Source organism: Vigna umbellata, chromosome 6 (assembly GCF_029865625.1).
Source record: "Vigna umbellata cultivar VRB3 chromosome 6, Vumbellata_1.0, whole genome shotgun sequence".
NCBI lineage: Eukaryota > Viridiplantae > Streptophyta > Magnoliopsida > Fabales > Fabaceae > Vigna > Vigna umbellata.
Genome location: NC_142170.1, coordinates 7,259,459 through 7,279,899, shown reverse-complemented (window position 1 = coordinate 7,279,899; position 20,441 = coordinate 7,259,459). Strand labels below are relative to the sequence as shown.

Genomic DNA, 20,441 nt, shown 5'->3' with positions numbered 1-20,441 from the left:
TGTTTGTAAGGGAGGACTTTACCCTTGTAACAATGTTGTCATCTCCTTTTGGTTTAAGACAAAGTCTCTTTAATTTTTGCTTGAGAACACTCAATGAAAAATGTTTTTAAATGATAGATGCATTGTTTACAATGCTTGGAATTGTTTGAAGTGAAAAAAGAGAATTTTTCCATTGGTTCCTTCCTAAATTGATGTAAAATTTCGCTCTCAACTTGTTGTGACACTACCTCTAATCAAGAATCTTAATGGGTTTATGAGTTTTCTTTCATATACGTTGCAACTCCTCTTTAACACCGTGTTCACTTCGAGGGAAAGTACTGTTTACGCAGTTTTAAGAGCGATGATTTGAAGTGAATTACATGTTTACATGAAGAGAAATGCGCGGGCAGATTTGAAGGGAAACGCGAGATCATGGACTATTCACTTACTCGCGAATGTGGTGAGATTTGGAGGGATGGAATCGAAAAAGTCTGAAGTGTCCCTATATCTGAAAATAATTCCAGTTGCAATTTGTTGTTTTTACATTGTAGGGTTGGTTGTAGATGAAGAAGATAAGGTTGATGGAAGATGAAGAAAATAGTGGTTGATGAAGAGAACGAGTGTTTGAAGCTGGAGAAGATGAAGAAGAGGAAAGCATATTTGGTTCCAAGGAACCCGTATTCGGTTTCAACCCCATGAAGAACAACAATGCCAAGTTGTATTCGGTTCCCATTGCCTAGTATTCGATTCCACGGATATGAAGAAGGAGAACTGAAGCTGTATTCGATTCCAATGGTTGGTATTCAGTTCCAATGCTATTAAGAAGAAGAAGGGAGTGAGGCATAGGGGATATGTTCTTCTCCAAGGACTCCATCCTCCTGCATTTGATTTCCTTGGCGCGAGATTCACTCACCCCATTATCCAAATTAACCATCAAAACGGTCACAACACTGGAAGAACTCATGTGGAGGGACTCCAACTCCACCTGAGAACAAAAGCTGAACCTGAAAGAGGAGTGAACTGATTGAGGGTCAGCATTGGACAATTCTACTCCACACCCACCAGACTCCGCGAGCAACCACACCTTATTGTGTTCCAAATTCGTCTTCTTGCCATCGCTCAGTCCCCTCTCAGAGTCCCTCCGGCGCCAGGAAGGTTGGCCACACAAGCAAGATCGAATTCCCAAATCATTTTTCTGAGCAATGTTCTGAATTTAAGCTTGTTGTAGTCACAATAGTGATCTACGGGGGAAGAGGTTTGGGCATTGGTAAGGTCCCTGAAATCAGTGCAGGGGCCTTGGGATAAACCCATTATGAAATAGATCCCAACAACAAACACAAAAACTCATAAAAGCAAAATGGGGTAGAGAGAAAGAAAAAAAAAAGAAGCAATGAAAAATAAAAAATTGAAGCGAAAAAGGTTGAGGGTGCTTTGCTTGTGGGGTGAGGGAGAATTTTTACAAAATTCATTTTACTAAATTATAATTATTTTACATTTTAATAATTATTTTTAATTTTTTACTCTTTATAAACATTTTTACAATTAAATATAACATTAACAAATATCATTTTATATTACTTTAATAACTAGGGGCATTTTGATAATCTTTAATTTCTACCAATTAAACAAATTTTTTAAATTTGTCACATTAATCAAATCCTACATTAATTCTCACAAACTTTACTTCCAAATACGTTCTCATCTACCTCCAAATCCACTCAAATAAACAACAAAAAAATTACCTTCAAATCTCCTCAAATTCATTCAATCACTCTCCCGCAAATCGTCTCCTCCAAACTCCCGCAAATCGTCTCCTCCAAACTCCCCCAAATTGTCTCCTCCAAACTCCCTCAAGTGAACAAAACGTAAGTGTGAGTCTTTTCACATTTGGTTCACTCTCTCTTAATTCGACTTTGGCTTTAGTTGAATCGTCATTTTATCTTAAGAGAACACACCTGAAACACTTACTAGAAGTACTTTCAATATAAAAAAATCACAAATTAAGATTCTTTATTTTTTGATAGACTGGATACTAATAATGAGATAATCCATATAATGAGATAATCCATATAAGAAGTTATAATGTTAGATTCTATCTAAAAGCTTAAAATAATAAATTTATAGGTTTTCTTCTTTTTATTTATCAAATATTCTCATTTATACGAAGTATCTTCCTCGTATCTTTTATTAAACCAATACAAATAAGTTATTTTCTATCTAATTAAGACAAAAATGACTAATTTATTTAAAATAATTAATGAAATAAGTTATATTTATTTCATTAATGAAATAAGTTAACTCGAAATTTGAATAAAGATATAAAATGTAAAGATATATGAAAAATGAAACAAAAGTGAATAATACCTTGTGTCTAAAAATCTCAATATATATAAATTAAAAAAAAATCTATTTGAAGTTAAACTCCTCAGAGCTCAACAACTATAAAGAAAAAGAATTAAATAGAAAAATAACTATATTTTTTTAGGTAATAGATGTATCAAAATTATAAAAAAGAAATATACTGTTTTTCTTTCTTTAATCTTCTATATTTTTTCCCTTTCTCCGAAGGTTTTCTCTTCCTCTTTCATTTCGCTCAATTATTAGTGTAGGTTAAGTACGTATGTAATAAAACTTAATAATGCAAATTATATTTGTTATATATATATATATATATATATATATATATATATATATATATATATATAATTTGTTTATTTATCTATTGGAGATTAAGAAAAAAAAGCATAAAATTTTAAATTTAAAAGTAAATTTAAATTGCTTAGAATTCACTTTTTACATCAAATACTATCACAATCATATTTAAACTAATGTTATACCAAAATAAACTTTTAGGATAACATTTCAAGATTTAAATATTAAATTTAATAAACCTATGTTCTTTTAAAATTTTATTATTAAGAAAATAGTCATATTTCAAGTTTATTTGTTACGTACGCTGGTTCCTTGACTGACAATTATTGTAGTAAGGCAAATCGTCATTAAATCTGCATGCAATCTACAATATTAATTTTATATTTTAGATGGTATAATTTGAAATATAAAAATATAACATTTTCTTTCTGGATTGTGTGATTTGAAAGATCTATGAATTACATTTGGAACTTAAATTGTAAAATGAAAAACAATTACTCAAAAGATAGAGTTGGTATTTAAAGATTGTGGAAGTGCAGGAAAAAACATGAGTGCAGGAGTAATGGTCTAGAGGAAGGAACCCATTGCGCATAAGCTTTCTCCCTGTCGACCATCTTTATGTTTTTTTCTTACCCTAATTATTATTGAGGTTTTCTTTTTTTTCGTTTTCAAATGTTTTGATATTATTGATTATATCAATTGTCACTTCACTTGTTACATATTTTCAGCCTTCTAAATAATAGTATTTTTAAACTTCTAACACTAGAAATATTCAATCAGTACAAATTAAAAAAAAAAAAACCTTAACTTTCGACTACTTCTATATTTTTCTTACTGCTAGTGGTTTGATTACTTTTAACTATATATAGGTGTATTGTTGAAAAAAATGGCTTAAAAAATTGAAATAATTACTGTTGGAGAAAAGAAATAAAATGTTAAAAACTATTTTGGATTCAGATGATAATTTATAGGTTGAAATATTCCGTTGATTTTTATATTTATTAGAAAATCTCATATTTTCATATTTCTACATCTCAATTGATTCTTATTTTTTTAAATATGTAAAAATTAAACCTTTTTTCATATATTTTATGAAACTGCATTTAGACATAATAAGATAAAAATATGTATGAAAGAACATGTTATTTCTTTTCTAAAAGTAGTATAAATTATGTGTTTATTGTTCTTTTTATTTTTATTATATAATTTAACGTATCAATTAAAAATAAAATCAATTTATATAATATAAATGAATACAAACATTTTATATTTTAGAAAATTGAGTTAGACTTAAAAATTTACTTCTTAACAAATCACAATTACATAAACCATCTTTCAACACCTCCGTAAAAATAATTTTTCTTTACATCATCTTCACGTATCTTCATCTTATCACCCAACATCACATTCAACACAACTATTTAAAAATCTCATCACTTACAGTGTGTTCGCTTAAATGGAAAACTATGTTCAAGAGAAATTTCGAGCGACGATTTGCGAGATATTCGTGTTCGTTTTGAGTGATTAACGAGGAAGAAATTGAGATGATTTGCGGGATTGATGCCTTTTTGATATCTCGCTGAAATGCGATGATTTGAGCTGATTTATTGAGAAATGTCATCCTTACCCTCAGTTTTTTCGTCAAATGCTATCACTTTTTGTTTGAAATAACTCATGCCAAATTGAAGTATTCGATTCCAAGTAATCTATTTCAGCGCGTAGAAGATATAAAAGTGGAGGTTGTATTTGATTTTGTGTGGATGGATTCGGTTCCATCATGTTTTGTGTTGCAGCATATTCGGTTCCAGCTGCTGGGATTGGGTTCCATAGCCTTGAAAATTGCTTCAGCACCTCGTATTCGGTTACGAGACTGGGTGTAACCGAATAAACTGCTTCATACTTAATTCCAGTGCAAGAGATCTTTGTTTTGATGGCTTGAGATCTTCCTTTTGATGGCTATCTCACTTGTTTCTTTGGTTTTGCAGGTGAAAGAAGGACTAGTGCGCGTTGTGGAGGGGGTTAATCATAGAGGATTTAATCAAGAAGAGAAAACCTAGTTACTCTGTATTACGGTGATTAGAAAAGAAAAGAGGTTGGGGAAAGATTTTCCCCTACGCGATCCTAATCTAGGTTTGTTTCTGAAGGAGAAGAGTGTGCGAAGCCAAAGGAAAGTGAAAGAAACACTACCGTAAGCTTCATCAAGCCAACCGAAATATGATGCGTGAAAAGAAAAGGAAACCTCAATGGAAAAAGGAAATTAAATTTAGGGTTTCCTTCTAACATATTCAATTAGGATAAAAAAAATAATAATTATTAAACGAAATCCTAAATGCTAATTGTAAATTATATAAATCCCTTACTCGCTCTCTTTTTCCATAATTGTAAACAAAACTAAAATAAAATAAAAAAACAATCAATGACATGCTAAATTATTTTTGTATAACATTAGAATTAATTTTAATACTTAATGTTAATTTTTACTCTTTATAAACTCATGTTATAATTAAATAACATTAACAAATATAATTTTATATTACATTAATATCTAGAAGCATTTTGACAATCTTTAATTTCTATCTATTAAACAATTTTTTTTTATTTGTCACATCAATAAAATCTTATTCTAATTCTTATAAATTTTACTTCTAAATCTATTCTCAAATCTATTTAATCACTTTTCCACGAATCATCTAAAGTGAACATGTTACTTCTTACACTACTCTTTCTTCTTTCATTAACCGAACAAATCTCGCTCCTTCAGTTTTAACGTCTATATTATAAAACCTCGATTACATTTTCAAAAGCGCATCTGGTGTAGTGGTATCATAGTACCCTCCCACGGTACTGACCGGGGTTCGATTCCCCGGATGCGCAATTTAGTAAATTTTATCTTTTTTAATTCAATTTTACTCTAAGCGTGCCTATGATCGAACTACTCCTGTGTCACCACGGAGAGACATCCTGGCTCCAGACATGTAATGGATTTTAATATTTCATATGTTCACTAAATAATTCGCATCTCTCTCATATAGTAAAACTATTTATTAAAAAATTGTGAGGAATGTGAGTGATATTCATTAAAAATATATAGTAAGTGAATTGCTTAAAAATTATAGAGATATGAATGCGACTTTACGAAAAAAAATATTAAAATTAGAAGAAATATGATTGATATTTATTATAATTTTAATCATAGTTTTAAATAAGATTAGATTTTCCAAACTATTTTTGGTATATTTATCTAAAATAAAATCCATTCCATCAGTTGAGTATATTTTGTCAATTTTTTTTCTGTTTCTCTTCATTAGCTTCTTTTTTTTAACTTTGTCAACATACGTGATAGAATAAAAAAACATTTATGAATAGAGTCTAATAAAATAAACGCAACATATGGTAAATTAAGATTGTTTTTTTTTTTGTTTTAAAAATAAGTCAAATTTTGTTTCCTCTTCTCCTTTTCCTTTATCTTGTTCCTCTCTTTGATTTTCTTCTTCCTTGTGTCTCATAGTTATAACTATGCATAGCATTATAGATCATATGAACAAGATTGCAAAATAAAAAGTCTCTCTCTCACTAAAATCCCAATCTTAATAATGTTGACTGAAAACAGTAGTTGACCCTTAATCTTTTATACTTTTTGCACATATTTTAATGATGATAGTGCAAACCTCCACCCTTTGCCTGATTGGCTGAATAAAAAGGAGGCTATTAAAGAACAATCATGCCAATGATAATTACAATACTCCTTTGTAATAAATCCACCATCAATAGTTTTAGAAATTAAAATATTCAATAATCAAACTATAATGAGAGTATAAATTAGGATATTAAAATTATAACAATGTGTTTATTTAAGAAATTATATATATATATATATATATATATATATGCATGCATATAAATAAATACATGCATATAAATAAATACATGCATATAAAAATAGTAAGGCATTCTAAAGTTTCAACTACTACACACCATTACAAAGGAAAAAAGGAAACGTATAAGATTTTTAAGTTTGTTACAAGGTATTCCAAATTTAGTCATCTTTTATTTTGTGAATTTTTTATTTTGTGAATTTTTATACTTTTTTTTGTAAAGGTGTTTTCTTATACTATTTTATTCGTGAAAAGTACTGAAGGTAGTATTATCACTTATTTAAAATAAAAATGAAAATAAAATATAATTTTTTTGTGCGCAAACTGAGTGAGAGAGACAGAGTGCGCGGAGTTTTAGTTAGTATTGAACGAAAACTCAACGGAAAAGCTAACAGTTGAAGCTCCTTCTCCTTCGATCTATTACCAATACATTTCCATTTGCAATCTCAAATCTCAATCCTTTGGGATTTGAGCTTTCTTCTATTCTCCTCTTCATCTATCCTCCTCTTTCATTTTCCTTTCCATTTTCCGTGAAATTTCGCTTTCTCGCAACCATGATTTCCTCCAGCAAACTCAAATCAGTGGATTTTTACAGGTTAGAATCTCCCTCTCTACGTATCTATCTCTCTTTTCTTTTCTTCCACAATCGTGCATTTCGTGTTTTTGGATCACCTTGTTTGTTCAATCTATCTATACGTTGAATGCACGTGAAAATCTTCAGCTGCAATGCCGGTGGCTCCGTTAATTTGACCGTAAACTTGTAGTTACCGACTGATTCATATAATGATTATTACTCTTTCTGTTATTCCCTCAATCATCTCTATGTGTGTTTTTTTTTTCGTGGCATTTAACTCTGTTTTTGGTGTAGCGGTAAATCAATTCAATTCGTTTTGCTTCTGTTATGCATTTGGAAAATGTTATAGAAGCTGTTGCAATCGCAGTTTCGTCGTTTTCCTTGATATATGGAATATTATTGATAAATGTGACAGATGCGGCCTCAATTGTGGTTGTGGACACTCCGGAAACCTTACATTGCGGTTAACATGGTCGCGGACTTATTTGTGAGTTGTGTGTGATTCAGGGAAATTTACAGCATAAGAGAACGTTGATGCGGTATTTAATCAGTGTGTGTATATGCAAAAATGGATATTAGTGAATGGGGATTTAGTTTTGAATCTTGTTTGGAATGTGCAGTGACCACTTCCAAGATGTTGAGGATATGGATAGTCCAAATGGATATGTCTTTATTAATAAAGACTTTTTATATGCATGAACCTTGTCAACATGTTTCACTTCATATACACGTATAAGGAATCAAGTGTTTTTAATTTTTATTAGCAAAGCTTCTGGATTTTATTGGTGAGTTTAATTTTGAGATATTATACTATGAACCATGTGCTATCATCTCCGAGAAAATATTGAATGTTTTTACCGGTAGGGAGAAGCCTTTTGAAGTACTGTGATGTGATACATCGATGCCTACTGAAAGTGCTAAATGTTTTATATACGAGAAATGGTGGTATATGTAGTCCACACAGTGTTTTTATTTCTTTCTTGTTTTTACAAACATTTAGAAAATAGTCATTTTGCTTTCTAAGTTCAATCCTATTTTCAAATATGTGTACAAAACGCTGAAAACAAGATTTTTTTTTGTTTTCGTTGTTTCTTATGTAAATCTTTGGAAACATAAAATAAAGTAAAAACAAAGTGTTAATGTTGTGATTATTTGTTGAAAACTTGGAAGCAATAAACAAGAAAAAATGGCATGTTATTCTTTGAGAGATAGTGGAATAAGAAATTAAATTACTCAAGTAAAAGCATTCAAATTATATAGGGGAAGATTTGTGAATGCACGTAACATTGTCCTTTTGCTGATAAATATGTGCCTACTGTTTGTCTTCTGTCTGCAGAAAAATCCCTAGAGATTTAACCGAGGCTTCAGTATCAGGAGCAGGGTTATCCATAATAGCAGCTCTCTGCATGGTGTTTTTGTTTGGAATGGTTTGTAGCTTTTACCACTAATGTTTATGTTTATCACATGTGAAGCCTTCATGCATGTGTTCTAGGATTGATATTAGGTCTCATGCTTCAATTTGGTTGTCAAAATTCATATTGATTTATTACATGCAACTGTGTTGCAGGAACTTAATAGTTATTTGTCTGTCAGCACCGCTACATCTGTTATTGTTGACAAGAGTAGTGATGGGGACTATTTACGTATAGATTTCAATATGAGGTAAAAGGCTAAATAGGCTTTTTCTATGTTTGTATATATAGCTTCATTTTTTCTCCCACATGGACTTCGTACAGCGTAGAACTTGTGCTGCATGATATTTGTATACCATCACTCTTGTTATCAAGAATGCGTATAACTCTCCACTTAAAAATCTACAAAGGGCACCTCTTAGGAGTTTGATAACTTAATCATTAAAAATTTGGTTAATTTGTTAAAGAAAATGAATTGTAATTTGACTTCTTAATAGAAAGAAATTATTTCCTTCGACAGGTTTACTTACCTATTATTTTTCATATAGTATACCTCTTTCTTCCTTTCAAACTGGATTTGAAGCTGTAAAACTGGGACCCTGTTTTAATTATTTTTATACATTTGAAATCAAGGATTGCCGTTGTGATAATTGTGTTTTATATGTTTCATGATTTTTCTGAGTTTGTATTACTTGTTCAATTCATATAGCAACTATAGCTATTTATCGTATTCTTCTTACTATGTATGACTGTTTATGAACTTTTCTGCTCTCTATATATTGTTTCTTGCTGATGGCTTTAATTTATATTGTAGTTTTCCTGCCCTTTCTTGTGAGTTTGCAGCGGTTGATGTGAGTGATGTGCTGGGCACAGTAAGTTTCTATTATTTTCTTTTGATCATCTCTTACAAAAAAACATTTATGCTTCTGGTTTTAGAAATTTTACTTTGGTTTTTGATTAGTTAATTAAATGTGTCATAGTCTCCCTGAGTTTACCATAGTACTGTAGCAAAAAAAAAAAATTAAAATCTCCAAGTATTTATTAGTTCCATTTGTTTAACGTAATAAGTTCATATGTATTCATTAAAACTGAGTAGCAAAGAATTGGCTAAACATGAGTATGCTATTCACGGAAGATACATTGTATAATTTTGTGAATTCAGACCTAAGGAACCTGTAATTAACCACTAGAAAAAGTTCATTGAATCTTGTAGAAATTTCAGTGTTATTAAATGAAGATGCCTTTAACCTTCAGAACATTTGTTCATCAATAGATTTTCAAAATTCTATATGCCATGTTTTCCCTTTAAATGTGAATCCAGTGCACTGAAATATAACAAGTACTTCAAATAGATCTATTACTTCTTTTCGCACTATTCCTTATATTCCGAATGACAAAATCCTCATCTTTTTATGAATTGTATGTGAAACCTGTGCTTTAATTCCTTCTTGTCTCTGTTTGTTGATATTTCCTTGTCCTTAATTTGTGACCTCTTGTTTTCAGAACAGGCTGAATCTAACAAAAACAATTCGCAAGTTTTCTATTGATTCAAATTTAAGAACCACTGGTCACGAGTACCATTCAGAACCAGCTACTACCAACATAAAGCACGATAATGAAGTACATGAAGAATCCATTGGAGGTTCTCTTGAACTCACAACAGATAATTTTGATAAATATGCTCACCAGTAAGTGGGTTAATCAAGAAATTCATTCATTTTTTGTTGATTTTTGTAGTTTCAGCTATACTAGAGATGAATAGTTCTTTCTCTCTGGTGTCTGGGACTGAACAATATTTTTGTACCATTAACCCCATTCTGAATAACCTTTTGGCAGGTTTCCAATTACAGTTGTTAATTTTTATGCTCCTTGGTGTTATTGGAGTCAAAGATTGGTAATTATTTTATCTTCATTTATTGTTCCTCATTAGTTCAACAAATAAGGGGTTCCTCGTTTCTTTATTGTTGCCTAAATACATTAACTTTTCTATTTCTATTATCATTAACTTTTATCCCTTAAGAAATAATCGTTCGGTTAAGTAAGTAGGGGTAAGGGCTAATTTGAATGTTTACTGCAATGCAACCTCATCATCAAATACACTTTAACGGTGACTAATGCAACTTCATGCTGCAGAAACCTAAATGATATGCCATTCAAAGGGTGTAAGTGTTGCATAGTGCATGTAATTTGCATATATAAGATGATTGATGAATTACTAAATTGTGATAAAGAAAATCATGTAGAAGTTGTTCTGTTTAACGTTTAAGTTTTTGTGTGACACTTTCGTCATCTATTTCCTTTCAGAAACCTTCATGGGAAAAAGCATCTAAAATAATTAGAGAGAGGTACTTCAATTTTTACAGTGCTTTCCTCGGTCCTAGAGATTAGACTTTTATAATTTGATGTCTTATCTGTACGATTGCTTTTTTGTGAAGATATGATCCAGAAACGGATGGTCGTATTGTTATGGGGAGGGTAGATTGCACTCAAAATGGAGAATTGTGCCGGAGGTACCCCTTTTTTAAGAACGTTTCTTACTTGCAGCTGATTATCTCCTTGATTTTTATGTAGTGTTTATTGATAATTTAGGTTTTCTATCGTTCATAATTTGACTGAATTGTATGTAGATGATTTTTTATGTTTTACCGTGGCTGAAAGTACAGAGATAATATATTTGTAATAAAGGGATTACGCTGATGGATTGGGGAAAACGATGACTATAGATTAAACTTTCCGCCGAAGAAAATAGGGAATAACTCATTGTTTGAAAACTCACGTAAATTAGAGATACAATAAAAAAAATATAGTATATAAATGTGAGATAAGTTTCACGTTACAAAAAGTTTTATAAGATTGAATTAAAATTAAATTATAAATAAATTAAATATTTTTATGTCCAAATTTTTGCTGAAAAAGATGTTATCTAAATATATATCCAAAATATGATATATTACAAGCTGATTTTCTATAGTTAAATTAAGTTTAAAGCTCAAAATTTAAGACTAGACATCTCGCATTGCTCCCCTAGGGTTTGAGTACTGTGGACGATGTGCAAAAAAATTATGTGTAGGCATTAGAAAATGGACTTGATTTTTCAATTTTACCAAACTTAAAATGTGCTTTTCATCGATTAGTCTTACCCATCACTCATACTAGCTATTACTTAGGGGGCAATTAAGGCAGTGGGATGGATTTTTAAAAATCGATGAAATAGAGAGCAATAGAAGGATTTGAAAAAAATTAAATATCAAACATTGAATTGAAATTAGATGAATTATGAGTCTACCAACCACAATAGAGAGCGGGGACAGGGAAAAAAGAGACGGGACAATAATCTCTTTAAATCTTAACTATTTGATGTGTTACATGTCTTGATATGATCACAAATCCTAGAGCTCTATCCCTTAGTTAGACTAATCATATTCCTACTATGTGAGAACCAATTCTAAAAGACTATCAAAGATATGATCAGGATAGCGTTGGATATTTCCATATAGTGTAACAAAGATATTCGTTCTTTTGTCATATAATATATTCTTTCGTTGCATCCGGGAGATTAGAGAATCATGTTAAGTTCGTGGATTATGACCAGAAAATCTTATGATATAGGTTTATAGATATGTGCTTAGCTTACTATAATGATGGAGATGAGCTTTGACCAGAAAAGCGTGTTATTTTTGCTGACTTTTCTATTTTTCCTTGTCTTTTTTGGTATTCATTCCAATATCCAGCCATCATGTACAAGGGTATCCTTCAATTCGTATCTTTCGAAAAGGAAGTGATGTGAGGTAATAATGCAAGATCTCTTTTTACAGTTTTCTTTTTGGGAAACATACTTGTATTCATGCGATTTTTGAGGTATTATATGCTTGTTTATTTGCTCAAATCTTGTCTAGAACGAGAATAATGATCAAATGCCAACAATGGTAATGATAGAAAATTTGGGAGAATGCAGGGATGTTTGTTTGGAATAGGTGGACCAGCTTAACTTTAGAAGGAAGATCATATGGTAATTTGTGATGTGAGTCATGTCCTATATAGTAATGATGAAAGGTAGCTTGGTGCTGCTGCTGACACTTTCCTTCTTGAAAGTCGTAGCAGTCAATAATTCTATCTGTAGGCAATCTCAATTCAACGAAATCTACACGATTGAACATTTGGAATATTGAACCTCTTTGGTCTGTGATTTGGGTTTTAAAGTTTTAGATTTCTGATCATATCTAGTCATCTTTTCTCCTATTTCAGGAGTGACCATGGACATCATGAGCACGAGTCCTATTACGGTGATCGCGACACAGATAGCCTAGTCAAGGTAAACATATATAGTTTAAAAATTAGCATTATATGCTTTGAGTTTAACATGAAAGAGTCCAGACAAAGCCTTTTAATGTAATCGAACATCACCTCTTTACCATTAGAGTGAAACATACCTGATATGAAGTATCTCACCTGCAGACCATGGACAATTTAGTGGCGTCTCTTCCTTCAGAATCTCAGAAGTTAAGTTTGGGGGATAAATCCACTTTTGCGTCACATACAAAAAGACCAGCACCATCAGCTGGGGGATGTAGAATTGAAGGATATGTGCGTGTTAAGAAGGTATACTTCTGTATGGTTAAATTAACCTACTGCAATGTAAAAAAACTCCAGTACTTTCGTGTTTTAAGTGCGAGGATGAACTAACATTCACAATGCTCTGGAAATAACTGACACATTAGGTCCTACCTAGTTTTTAAATTGTCTTTTTGCCTTTAATAGAAGCTATTGTTTTTAATATTGAAATAATAAAAAATTGTACAGGGGATATGACCTCCTGTTCTTTTAAAAAATATACATATATTATGCTGAAACATAAGCTATTTTGCTCTCTGCAGGTTCCTGGAAACTTAATCATCTCAGCTAGATCCGATGCCCATTCCTTTGATGCTTCCCAAATGAACATGTCACATGTCATAAACCACTTATCTTTTGGAAGGAAAGTGTCACCTAGGGTTATGAGTGATGTGAAGCGCTTGATACCTTACGTAGGTAGCAGTCATGACAGGCTGAATGGCCTGTCATTTATCAACACACGGGATTTAGGAGCAAATGTTACTGTAAGTTAATAGTTAACATAAAAAATCCCTACCTCGTTAACTTTTTTTATTTGAGAATGTGACTTTTTATGGTTTGTATCAGCATATTTGATTATTAATGGAGAAGTTATATAGACCTGCATCTGCCAGAGTAAGATGCGGTAGATATAGGTTGCCCAGGGCGTGATGAAGTTCTATTCATTTTTTAGACTATAATACATATTGTTCCCTATAAATTGCATTCCAGCATTTCTCCTTCACTCATAATCTGGAATTTTTTTATACACTACTGACTGCTGCTAGACTTCTAGAATAAAATATACAGAAATAAATAAAAGCTTTACTCTCCTATGCATGGTGAAGTTATATCATTGATTTCTAAAGGGCTCTAATCTTTAACCTTCTTAACTCTTTGTTTTGCTATCTAAAATGTGGGAACTTGTTGAACGTATATGTGTTTGAATTTTTGCATGCATCTGTAATCTCTGAAGCATCCAAAAGGATAACAAATGAAAAAAAAAAAAGCAATATGGAGGTGGAGGCAATAAATCCATTTACAAGTTCCTTCATTAGTTGTTAATATCCTCAGAGATAACACAACTTCTAATAGAATCTAATCTTTTGGTGACTTTAGACATGGTTATTATCTTCATGGATGTTTGATAACTACAGAAAATATGAGCGCATTTCCGATGCTTGGAGATTGATTTACACATTTATCTGATATCTGTGGCTACAGATGGAACATTACCTTCAGGTAGTTAAAACAGAGGTGATAACAAGAAAAGATTATAAATTAGTTGAGGAGTATGAGTATACAGCGCACAGCAGTGTTGCACAGAGTTTACACATTCCTGTTGCTAAGTTCCATCTTGAGCTCTCCCCCATGCAGGTCTGCAAATGGAGATTATGGATTTGATTAAGTTTCCGTTTTCTTTATAAGTTTAGTTGGTTTACATGATATTTTTTTGTGAGCAGGTCTTAATAACAGAAAATCCGAAGTCCTTTTCTCACTTCCTTACGAATGTCTGTGCTATTATTGGGGGTGTTTTCACGGTTTGTATCTCATATTGTGGTTCAGCCCCTGTATTGTCCTCTATTGGTATGGTTGACGAGTCTTCTCTGTGGTTTTCAGGTTGCTGGAATTTTGGACTCCATTTTGCACAACACTATTAGACTAATGAAAAAAGTTGAGCTTGGCAAAAATTTTTGATAGATAGCTGTTGACAATTTATTATAGCATAGGACTGTTGATTTCGCCAGATCCACTTTAGCGAGGAGGTCTTTTGGCAGATTGTTATCTATGGATCCACCGTAAAGCATACAAATATAATATTGTTTAGTTTTTTATTCAGTTAAACGATAATTACATGGATTGGGAACCCCATAAATACATCATGTATTTGCCTCCACTAATTTTTTGTACTGTTATGATGATAACTTAATGTTGCTATGGTATTAGATTATTAATGATTTTGAATGTGAAATTGGGACTAAATTGATCAAATGTTTACCTAAATGGTTAAAAGTGAACAATTTGACTTGCACCATGTGCCACCTAAGGGCGTGTTTTGGTTCTACAATATTAGAATACCTAATCTGAAGTTATGAAAAAATGTAATACTTATCCAAAAGTTCCATGCAAGACTACACACAGGACAGGCATAAATTTACGACAGGGATTAATACATTATGTATTAACAATGTTATCACTTAAAAATTCTTTACTGTTTTCGAATGTTAAAATCTTGAGTAAACAGATATATTTCATATTTTATCAAATTATAGAAATTCCAATTTTTTTAAATTTCAATAATTTTTCTTTATTTTTAAAAACATTTCATTGTCATTCTCTTTTACATTACATAGGTCTTTAAGTTTATAAAAGAAATCAGTATAATGGTGAAAAAGAAAAGTGGAAGGGAGTGGAAGTCTGATTTGAAAAAATATTATAATATCATTATAATTTATCTACAGTTTTTATCATTTTTCTTTAAATTTTTATTAGTTATTTTAAATAAAATTTAATTTAGCTATTTTTTTTTATTTTGTATTTATTTTTATGAAATAGTAGTATAAATAAGTCTTTTAACTTTTATACTTTATTTATTCAAAATAAAACAAATAACTTAATAAATAAATTATGAAAAAATATAAAGATGTGTTCTTTTAGGATCTCTTAAAACTCCAAAATAAACATCTCCATTAGATACAAACATAGCTATACTTTATGACTAGATTACAATTAAAAATAGCTATACTTTATTTCAAGATCAACATGTATACATCATACTTTTACAACCATCAAATACAAGCACACAAAAGGGTACATGTTTTGTCAGCTTATTTTTCAGTTTTCACAAACAAATATCAAATAGCATCCCAACTTTGGAACAAAGTTCAGTTTAATAACACTGGACTCAAAGTATATAGGAATCCATAAAAGAAAAAAAAAAGAATTTGTGGAAGAAAAAAAAAGTACAACTAAAAAAATTATACTCAACCACTCATACAACATCATACACTCCACTTACAAAGAAAAAAACAGAACCGAGGCCATGAATAATGCTCCAACAGAACCAGCAAAACTGACCAGGATTGAGGAAGCATCATTGTGAGGAGGAGAAGGAGGAGAAGGCTGATCAGAAACAGGAGCTGGAGCTGGTGTTTGGTTAGAGGGTGGAGATGGTGGAGAAGCAGCCTCTTGCTGAGGAGGTGCTGCCACCGGAGATGGAACCTGTTGCTGAGAAGGTGCTGGGGATGGAGCTACTGATTGTGTTGTAAACTGAGAAGGAGAAGGTGAAGGACTTGTTTGGTTGGTGTATGTGTTTTTGTTGTTCCTGTCGGCCAACACAATCACCACCAGTTTCTCATTTTTGAGACAGTTGTTTTTGTTTCCACTGATGAAGTAGTGAGGCCCTGATTGGCTGAGCTTGATGACTGTGTGGCCGTCTGAGAATTTTTCAGCGTATGCATCAGTGTTGCAACTCTCATAGTCTTTGCTGCTTACTTGAATCACTGAGTCTTTGCCAGAAGGGTAATTGAACACTGCAATTGTAATTTGTGTAGTTGAAATATATAACTTCACCCTTTTCAATAACCAGCTACACCATATTTTTTAACTGAAATGATTGATTGTGTCATTTTACTTGTTGCAATCATTTTAGTGTTGAAAAGGGATAGGTAGAACACAATGTTTGAATCCTTTGGATTAGTATAGCATTGTGGTTTAAAAGGCTTTTAAACTTCCAACAGGCAAAGTACAGTTTTATTTATCATAACAGAACTAGGAAGAAAGAAATTTATTGAAAATCATAACTTTTAGTAGGTCTCGTCTCATATTTAACAAGTCTCTCTTAAACGGTAGTTTTCAATAAACTTTAAGCAATATTAAAGTATGTGTTAACAAGATTACGTCACAAAAAGATAGTTTTTTTATCTCATTTGTATCAAATCAATTACACATGATTAGACTATGTTGTGTTAACAAATCTAATTCCACAAATCCAACTAAAAAAATTTCATTTAATTTAGACCCAGTTAAAAATGCTTCACTTGTTTGCCCTGCCTTCTTGGATTAAAGTTAAAACCAATGAAGACATGCATAAGATTAGAAACTTACCTAAGGAGTCTCCTATTTGAAATCTGCTCTTTTGTGCCCATTGACTATAAGGGTTAGAATTGGGATCACTTGGCACACTCCAACCCTTTTGGCCTCCGACAATGAATTCATAGGCACGACAGTTGTGCAGCATCAGGAAGAGACAGAACAAGAGCAAGGCATGAAGCACTTCATTTGACCTTAAAATGATGGTAGCCATTGAGAACAGGCAAGTGGATATTGCACAGCAAGTGGTGGAAATGTTGGAGATAGAGGGATGCAATAAACTGGACCAACATCACGGTTTTTGTAGGCATCAGATGCATGTAAACTTTACAAAATGTGGCAGTGAAGCTTTTGAAACTTTTTCTTATTCTCTGCCTCTTTGGGTTACTTTGATTCTGGAGCAAAGCATAAGTTCTCTTTCCTTGTTACGAGTTATTTCTTTCAATCTTTCATGTTAATGTATGAACGTGCATCCATTTATACTTTGCTTATTGGCATCCTACTTTTTTTTGTATAAAAATTCTAGAAAAGCTCCCATCATATGTCTTATTTCAATATAACAACTTCACGGAAATTATAATACAGTAATTAAGAGGATTATTGGCTAAGATTTGGTATTAATGAGTAATCAGGAACTTCTAAGATCATGTCTTTTTCAAAATAGTTAGAGGAAGAATGTGTAGCCTTTCAATTTTGGCAAAAATATCTAATTAGTACAATTTTTTGTTTAAAATTATTGAAATTGTATAATTACCAATTTAATTCCCTAATATTACAATATTATCCTATGAATTTTAGAAAAAATGTACTTATTTTTATCATTCAATTTCAAACTATTATGTATGATAATTACCTTTTATTTTATAATAACACATAATCAATAATTAGTTAATTATTTAAAAAATATAAAAAAAAGTACATAAAAGTATATTTTATTTATATTTCTTAAATTAATATACTTTAAAAATAATATACACTTTTATAATACTAATATTTTATACACTACCATTTTATAAAATCATAGTATAGTTTCTGTCTTAGAAAGAATTGTCATAAAAGTTATATCAATACCTTTTTATAATTAAATGATTATATAAATATGTGTAAAAATTAAACAGGTATTATATATAGTTTTACATAATTATACTTGTAAACAAATTAAATAATTACTCTTAATATTTTATTTCAAAGTTATAAAATATATAAGTGGACAAAATTAAAGATTTTTGACATGTTTTAATATTATTAATAAATATTGCGATCAAAGTTCTCAATATTATAAAAAAATATTGCAAAAAAATATAATTGATGCAACTACGATTATAGTTCCTAACGTACACTAAAGAAACTTTGACTATATGATCATACACTATTTTTAAAATCTTACTTGAGTTAAAATAGTTTATTTATGTTTCTACTTTTTACATTATAATTTTTATCACTCAATATATAATATTCAATGTGTAGGATGGCAAAAGAAAAATCGCAAGTATTCGTTCATAAAATCTGTGTTATATTTTATTTAATTAAATTAAATTTAAAATAAATTTAATTTATATTTTATTAAATTAAATTTAATTAAAATTAAATTTTAATTTTTAATTAAATTTTAATTTTATTTAATTTATATTTAATTTAATTTAAATTAATTTTTTATATTTTTTGTAATTTTATTTAAATTTTATTTTTAAAATGTATAAAAAATATATTTTTTAATATTTGCAGATATTTGCATATACATGCGAGTTTTAAAATACTCGTGGATTGTTTGAAATAGGTACTGTAGTGGACGAGTTGCGGGTTGAGTTTTAATTTTGTAATTCAAGTTGTGGATAGACACTATCCATATTTGATTCGACCAATTTTCATTCCTAATGTTTAGGCTTAATAATATCATATATTTTCTTTTTTAAGAAATTTTGCCATTGTACAATCATAACAATTTGGTTAGCATATTTCTATATTAACACATTTTCATCCAAAGTAATTGTGTTATTAGAGAAAAAAAATCTAATTCACATCAATATATTCTTCATTAATGTTAAAAATTTTACATAAAAAATGTCTTAACTATTAAACATTAAATGAAGATAAAAACATAACATTTAACTTAAATAAATAATCACAAACATATATTTTAACAACAAAAATAATAACCTTATTGCACTAAAAAACAACTATATAACCTTGTTGAACAACAAGAAAGTATTATAAGATTTTATTAAGAAAAAATAAAAAACATGAAAATAAGACAATTTCTAAAATATAACTGTAATTTCACTTGACTTTATGTAACATCCCAAAATACAGTATAAAACCATATACGAGAATCATCACATAATAATAATACTACAAATAAGTTTTTCACAGGACGAAATACGATTATGGCTAAACGACCTTACACAATAACAAGGGATTTAAAAGTACGCTAGCTACTATTAGACCGAACGTTTAACAAAATACACTAATATTGTACGGTCTTTACAAAAATAAAGCCAACATCAGACCGAACGCTCTCAAGGTTCGGCTTTCACTTCCGTTGCATCTACCAACAATTCTTCCAGCAACTCTTCTCCTTCTGCTCACATCCACACGGATGATCATTGCAACATGACAACGACTAGACGCACAATACAGATAAAAATGATAAACAGGGTAAGCTTATGTAATTTAATTTCTTCCATAATAGCAAACAACATTCATAAATAAACCAATGACACTCAAATCATCATTCATACATTCAAGGCATGCAAAAATGACCACTTGACTCTGACTGTCCGGACTGTATGAATCCTGTGTAGCTACGACGTTCGTGCACCCGGGTGATGTAGTAACTAGGATACCATCAACAGCTGTCACCCGAGGTTGATCCGTTCCGTCCAAGTTAACCTTATGGACTAGGACCTCCTGTCATTCCCACACATGACTTACTCCTCTCTACATGAGAACGAGTAATCATGGAATATCAGGATGAACGCCCGCTAAGCTTTGCCCACATTCATACTTTACCAATCAATAACCACTTCATGAGATATTCCTCCCTGGAATACTCGTTCAGAATCACACTATTTCATTCACATCACATGTCAAACTCCATTAAAATCAATCATTAACACATTCAATTGGAATACGATCACACTCTCTCATTATCTCATAAATTCGACTGGAATAACACGTCTCAGAAACTAACGTGACTGGGCGTCACTTATTACTTAAATAAATAGACCTCTAAGAGTTCAAAACGGGCGTCATGAAGCCTAGGCCGAG

The 20,441-nt window shown here is 30.9% G+C and overlaps 2 protein-coding genes and 1 non-coding gene across 3 annotated transcripts; 2 read left to right on the top strand and 1 right to left on the bottom strand.

Annotated features, from left to right (window-relative positions):
- Positions 1-5,434: 5,434 nt before the first annotated feature.
- Positions 5,435-5,505, top strand: TRNAG-CCC (transfer RNA glycine (anticodon CCC)). Its single transcript has one exon. It is a non-coding gene; the product is annotated as a tRNA-Gly (tRNA).
- A 1,358-nt stretch (positions 5,506-6,863) lies between these two features.
- On the top strand, positions 6,864-14,960 carry LOC124820183 (protein disulfide-isomerase 5-4-like). Its single transcript, XM_047291831.2, has 15 exons — positions 6,864-7,101; positions 8,417-8,507; positions 8,648-8,742; positions 9,307-9,364; positions 9,996-10,180; positions 10,329-10,386; positions 10,797-10,837; positions 10,928-11,002; positions 12,224-12,280; positions 12,738-12,804; positions 12,948-13,091; positions 13,367-13,588; positions 14,307-14,459; positions 14,546-14,623; positions 14,703-14,960. Exons 1-15 carry the CDS (start codon positions 7,061-7,063, stop codon positions 14,778-14,780), a joined length of 1,443 nt encoding a protein of 480 aa, XP_047147787.2. The 5' UTR covers positions 6,864-7,060; the 3' UTR covers positions 14,781-14,960.
- Positions 14,961-15,806: 846 nt separating this feature from the next.
- LOC124820182 (early nodulin-like protein 9) lies at positions 15,807-17,465 on the bottom strand. The gene is made up of 2 exons (XM_047291830.2): positions 17,190-17,465; positions 15,807-16,615 (listed from the first exon to the last, which is right to left on the bottom strand). Exons 1-2 carry the CDS (start codon positions 17,386-17,388, stop codon positions 16,098-16,100), a joined length of 717 nt encoding a protein of 238 aa, XP_047147786.2. The 5' UTR covers positions 17,389-17,465; the 3' UTR covers positions 15,807-16,097.
- Between the last annotated feature and the right edge of the window lie 2,976 nt (positions 17,466-20,441).